Source organism: Ovis canadensis, chromosome 1, assembly GCF_042477335.2.
Source record: "Ovis canadensis isolate MfBH-ARS-UI-01 breed Bighorn chromosome 1, ARS-UI_OviCan_v2, whole genome shotgun sequence".
NCBI lineage: Eukaryota > Metazoa > Chordata > Mammalia > Artiodactyla > Bovidae > Ovis > Ovis canadensis.
This window is the reverse complement of record NC_091245.1, coordinates 111,115,989-111,122,561: the sequence shown is the minus strand read 5'-3', so window position 1 is coordinate 111,122,561 and position 6,573 is coordinate 111,115,989. Positions and strand designations below refer to the sequence as shown.

At 43.1% G+C, this 6,573-nt stretch overlaps 1 protein-coding gene across 1 annotated transcript; it reads right to left on the bottom strand.

Annotated features, from left to right (window-relative positions):
- Positions 1-583: 583 nt before the first annotated feature.
- On the bottom strand, positions 584-1,519 carry LOC138430089 (olfactory receptor 10J4). The gene has a single exon (XM_069571903.1). The coding sequence runs from the start codon at positions 1,517-1,519 to the stop codon at positions 584-586; it is 936 nt and encodes a 311-aa protein (XP_069428004.1).
- Positions 1,520-6,573: the final 5,054 nt, after the last annotated feature.

Sequence of the window (6,573 nt, the reverse complement as noted above, 5' to 3'; positions counted from 1 at the left end):
CAAAATTTACACTTCTCAACCAGTTTGTAAGTTTGCAGTCAGAGCCTGTGTCTGACATAGCTTTCTAGGGTTTATATATGTAGTAACAGGCACAGGGTAGGTCATTAATGGAGTGATTTTGTAAGAAATTATAGTGTAAAATTTGGCATAGGAAGTGTTACATGTAAATAATGGAGAACTTGTCATTTCATGTCCCTGATTTTCATGCTGAGGCCAGGTTTAGATTATATAGATTCCTCTGTTATGATACCGTATTTTCTTCCCACCCACACCGCTGGTTTAAAATCCTTATGCCAAGGGTAACAAAAGCAATGTCTAACATTATAGTACAGCACCTGAATATTCTTTATCTTATCTAATTTCTATCAAGCATGGTACACTCATCTATCAGTCTTGGAAAATCCATCCATCACTTCCTTCATTTTAATCTTTGCCTTCTTGTTTCACTTTATTCCTCTGATTTCCCAGATGCTTCCCAGATTAGGTACCTGGAACCCTCATACTCTCTCTTATTTGATTACTCCCTCACTGCTACACCTCATCAAACATTTAAAATTTTGATGTTATTGAGAATGACTAGCACCTAAGAGACGGACTTTCTGCCCAAAGCTCTGAGCAAGGCATCCTTGACCTCTTTGTTCCGGAGGCTGTATACAACGGGGTTTAGGAGCGGGGTAATGACAGTGTAGGTTACAGAGATCAGTCTGTCCTGCAGGGAGTTTTGTGATTTGGGTTTTAGGTAAATGAAGGAGGTACAGCCATAGTGGACAATGACTACTGTGAGGTGTGAGGCACACGTGGCAAAAGCCTTTTTCCGACCCTCAGCAGATGCCATCTTGAGGATGGTGCAGACAATCAGGACATAGGAGATAAAGATCAAGACCATGGGCAGAACAAGGACGCACAGACTGATGAGCAAAGTGATCAGTTCTTTGATGGTGATATCAGCACAGGCAAGCTTCATTAGGGGCCGGATGTCACAAAAGAAGTGGGAGATGACACTGGCATCACAGAAAGGCAAGCTGAACACAGAGGATACTTGAATGGTGGCTGTGCTCAAGCCAATGCTCCAGGATCCCCCTGCCAGTTGTATACAAGTCTTCTTGCCCATGATGACTGAATATCGTAGGGGGTTGCAGATGGCCACATAGCGGTCATACCCCATGGCCGTGAGCAGGAAGCAGTTGTTGACACCAAAAGTGAGATAGAAGAAGAGCTGAGTGGCACAGTCTGGAATAGAGATAGCATGTTGGGGGCTGAGGAGACTGGACAGCATTCGGGGGATGATGGCCACTGTGTAACAGGTCTCAGAAATGGACAGCACACTCAGGAAGAAGTACATCGGTGTGTGAAGCTGATGGTTGTGGCAGATGACTGTCAAGATGATAGCATTGCTGGAAAGGGTCAACAGGTACAAGACCAAAAAGACCACAAAGAGGATGAGTCTGGGCTGCCACCCAAAAATGGAAAAGCCTTCAAAGGTAAACTCTGCCACAGCTGTGAAATTAGGTCTTGGCATTGAGAATCTGGGTCTGAAAGAGATGAAGTGAGATGGTTGAACATCCAGGCTGGAAACAGAATACTGGTCTAGGGCCATCATCAGCCATGAGCAGGGATTCACAGTGGGGGTAGCTCTGGGTTACAGAAGTTCTCAGCATTCAGACACTGGCCAAGTGTGTGAAGACCTCTTAGGATACTTGGGGGGCCTGGCATTGGAGGCAGATATCGTAGGGATGGGAAGAGAGTAGATATGTAAATGGAGTAGTGAAAACACCTAAAAAACTTGGCTAGAAGTTGAAAGGTGGAGAGGTAGGTAGATGGACCAGAAAAATAGATTGAATGATAGACCAGAGCAGACACAGCCCTGGAACTCCATCCAGAGTCATCTGTTTGGACCAGCAATGGCCCAGCACATGTTAGAGACAGTGTAAAGGCATATGCATAAAGAGAGAATCCAAGCCAGGGACAGAAATCTACTTAAGTCACACTTCTGAGAGGTAAGAGGCCAGCCCCAACTCTGGTCAGAAGGGCTTGGCAAATAAAGATACATAACACTACGTGCTTTCATGGTTCAAATTAAATTCAAAATAGCTAATGTCTATAAGACTTCCCTTGTAGCTAAGCCAGTAAAGAATCTTCCTGCAATGAAGGAGACCCAGGTTCAATCCTTGGGTGGGGAAGATATTCTGGAGAAGGAAATAGCAACCCATTCCAGTATTTTTGCCTGGAGAATCCCATGGACAGAGGAGCCTGGCAGGCTATAGTTCACAGGGTTGCAAGAATCAGACATGACTTAGTGTCTAAATGAACTACCATAGCTAATGTCTGGAATAAGGCCACGAGAAAAGAGACTACTTTTTCTCTTTCAAATTAATTATTACTTTTTCTATTTGAGATTCTAGTGTGTGGACCCAGGATATTCTGTGATCCAGTGCTAACTCTTTTCTTTTCAGCCCTGCTTTCTTTTTATGTTCTCCAAATACCATTTGCTCTAATACCCAAGTCTCCTTCTTCTTTGTGGAATGTATCCTAGTTTCTGCTTCCATTGTCTAGTCTGTAAACACAAGGAAGAGACTGAAACTTATTGAGAGTTTGAAGTACCAGTAACTGTAAACAGATGAAAACAACAAAATATTAAACTTTATAGAAATCTCCAGCTTTAAGCCCAGTGTAAGTCAAGGGATGCTTAATTTTTGTGTGTGCTCATTTCATTTGTCTCTATTGGCTCGTCTATAAAATTGAGAGGATAATATCTACTCATAGTGTTACTATGGAGATTACATGAATTACTGTATGTAAATAGCCAAGCACAGTCCTTGATATGTAATAGGCAAACAATACATTACATTTCTATTTCCCTCTCTTCATCTGTTCTCCCCAACCCCACTCTGCCTGATTCTGGGTTCTACTTGCGTGTGAGACCCACCTAAACACACATATATTTATTCTCCCTCTCTTCCTCCCTCCCCCATTTCCCTCTCTCATTCTCTTTCTCTTGTGTTTGGGGATGATTTTTGTCACGAATTTCTTAAAGCTCTATTAATTGAAAAGTCCAATCCTCACTTTCCCTTCTTCTCCAACTCTAGATTCACAAATGGGGTTGGGCATAGGGCTGGTCTATTTTCAGAAGTAAGGCTAGCTCCTCTTACTTCACATGTGACTTTACAAACATTTCCTCATCTCTTTAGGCTTCAGTTTGTTCACCTGTAAGATGAACACAGTACTAATAACTATCTCAGAGGACTGATAGAGGATTACATGGGAAGATGCCCATAAGGCATTTAGCAGAGGCCCCAATGTAGATCATGCCATCAATAAATGGCAACTGTTGGAAAAGGTGAGCACAGATTTCAAAATATGAGTCATGCAGGTTATTGTGTTATCTTCCTTTCTCCTCTCCCAAGCCTGACTTCAAGAAGGTAGTTGGTCTCCATCTAGCTAATACTTGTGGTGCAGCTTGCAGATTAGAGGATGTTTTTCTGTCCTTTGGAGATGTGAGGATAAGGAGGTAGTGGGGGAGGAAACACAGTATTCAAGGAGGGGAGATAATCCTAAGGATCAGAGGAGGATCTGCATTGGGTGGGAATGGAAAAGCCATTCCCAATGCAGCAATACTACAGGCGTGCCTGTGTCCAGGACCTCTGCTTTGAACTCCTACACTCATGAACCCAATATTTCAGCCAGCCAGCCAGCCATTCACTGACTCTCCCTTTCTGGCCTCTGTATATCTGGGGCAGGACTAGGTGGGGACTTCTGTGTTCAGGGAATACATGTTTTACTAGAATAGAGGGGGAAAATCAGGTTTGCTCAACCAGAATCAGATGTTCCATTTTTCTTCTTCAATCCCTACAGGCCAGGAATGTGATAGAAGGTTGAGGGGAGAAGATAGGACTGGATGCCCCCAATTACCATGCTTCATTCATATATGTTGAGCTTCAGCTAAGTTCTTTGAAACGTCTGAGATTTTTATACAACTAATGCCCAAATAACACTTCCTGCATGACTTTTTAGTATTTATAATGGTCTTTACTTCCCAAGTTTTGTGACATAGCTGTACATTCATTTTTCCACTTGACAATATTCCTAGGAAAGAAAATAAGAAGGTGATAGTCCATGAGGAAGGGTTATAAAGCTACAACTAGCCAGACAAGAACCATGCTTCACTGAGTCATGGAATGTAACTTACATCTCACAGGCAGGGCTGAAGCACTGTCTTCTAGGAGGGCAAGACTTGTGAGTATAGAACAAAGACTGGCAGGACTCCTGCTCTGTGTGGCAGAGATGGCTCCCAGAGAATCTTCTAAAAGGGAGGGCTAAAAGAAAAATTCAGAGTCCACCAGGGTCAGTTTGTTCATTCCTTTCTCTGATTGGTCGGATCTGGGAGTAACAAATGGGAAGCAATATCAGCTCTCCTGTGCCTCCTTACAGCCCTGTTCCTTTCATCTAGATTGCAGTCTGTCAGAGAGGACAATTCTCCTATGCCCCAGGACTCCAGGGTCCTTCTCCCCAAAGTCACAGTGACTGTCCCCAAGGTAACATTCGCAAGATCCAAACACTGTGATGTCTGGGGATATCATTAACAATGGGGCTCATCAACCTGCTCATGTAGATAGTATGTAGGTGTTAGGGAGGGAGAGATTTTCCTCTGTCCTTTCAGGTTCTTCTAGTGGTCTAAGAATTAAAGTGATGTGAGACAGATTAACGTGAGAAAATCAAACAAGTTTTAATGACATGTGTTTATAAAAGAAGTGGGTTCCCCAGTGGCTCAATGGTAAAGAATCTGCCCGAAGTGCAGGAGAGATGGGTTTCATCCCTGGGTGGGGAAAATTCCCTGAAGAAGAAAATGGCAACCCATTCCAGTATTCTTGCCTAGGAATCCTATGGACAGAGGAGCCTATTTGCTACAGTCCATGGAGTTGCCACAGAGTAGGATATGCCTGAGCAGCTAAACAACAGCAACAATGTATGAGGAGAAACCCAGGAAAACTGAGTAACTTGCCAAAATGTCCAAAAACCTCACCTTAGATGCCAACTTCAAAGACAAAAAAGAATGTTGCAGGTAGTGATTTGGGACTTCAAAGAGCAGAAAGGAATCCACATAGATAGAAAAGCAAAAGTTTAGTAAATCAATGTGTGCTGGGCCTTGCAAAGACAGTGGAATGCAGAAAGAAATATTAATAAACAGACATTCCTAGGTTCGCCCTGTCTACCACCTGATTCATACTACAGTTATCTATGGTGATGGCTCCTTTCCTGGAACATGTCCTCCATCTACATTCTTTAAGGCAGTTTGGGGAAGGTCAAATGTTCTTCCTGAGTCTTTTGGGGAAGGTCAAATGTTCTTCCTGAGTCTTTTGAGGCTTAATTGTTTTCAGCTCAAAATAATCTGCATGCCAGAGAGACATTTTGGGGTGGCATGTTTTGTTCCCCTACATAGATGATCTAGGGTTTCCATAGGAACAAATTGTCTCATTAGACTATGGTCTTGCTCTGCTCAGTGGATGGAGGATGAAGAGGAGCTCTTGACTCCATGAACATCACTGTAGAAAGGGTCTATAACATTGTGGAGCCCAACCATGTTTAAGGGTGCAGCTTTATTAGATAGGCCACTCAGGCTAAGGTCTCTGTACCCTTAGGGTCAAAGGATCTGACTCTGATGTCTCTTCCAGTATGAAAGTTCTGGAAACTGTGAATCATTCATTCAGTGATTCCTTCAACAAATACTCATTATGTGATTCTCACTTCAAGGTACATGGAACATAGCAGAACAAAGACATGATCTCTGTCCTTCATACTAGTCCTGCTGGTTTTGCCCATCAGACTGCAAGACATTGAGATAGTTAAGTCTTAGGTAGGTTGATAAGAAGTCAGGGGTCCTGGGGGAAGGGGAGGGGAAGGGGGAGGAAGAGGAGAAAGGGGGACAGAAAGAGGATGAGGAGGACCAGGAAGGAGTTCTCTAGAAGGAGGAAAGGACAAATGCTTTTTTTCTACATTCCTTTGTCTTAAGCACATAAAACATTTGTTTTTTTTTAAAGCCCAAAGCTAATGATTGCACAACAAAACAACTCATCTTGCTCAAGGATATGTTTTCCCTTAAACTCTGTACCAATGATTATGTAACCACAATGTATTGTGCTCCAGGACATGTTTCTGCTTGTTAAGAACCTTCTGACTAATCCTGTCATCTTAAAATGTATATTGTGTGACTGGGTCTGATTCACTTCAGTTCAATGCAGTCAGTCATGTCCAACTCTTTGTGACCCCATGAACTGCAGCATGCCAGGCCTCCCTGTCCATCACCAACTCCTGGAGTTTACTTAAACTCATGTACATTGAGTCAGTGATGCCATCCAAGCATCTCATCTTCTGTCGTCCCCTTCTCCTCCTACCTTCAATCTTTCCTAGGATGAGGGTCTTTTCCAGGGAGTCAGTTCTTCACATCAGGTGGCCAAAGTATTGGAGTTTCAGCTTCAGCACCAGTCCTTCCAATGAATATTCAGGACTGATTTCCTTTAGGATGTACTGGTTGGATCTCCTTGCAGTCCAAGGGACTCTCAACAGTCTTCTCTAGCA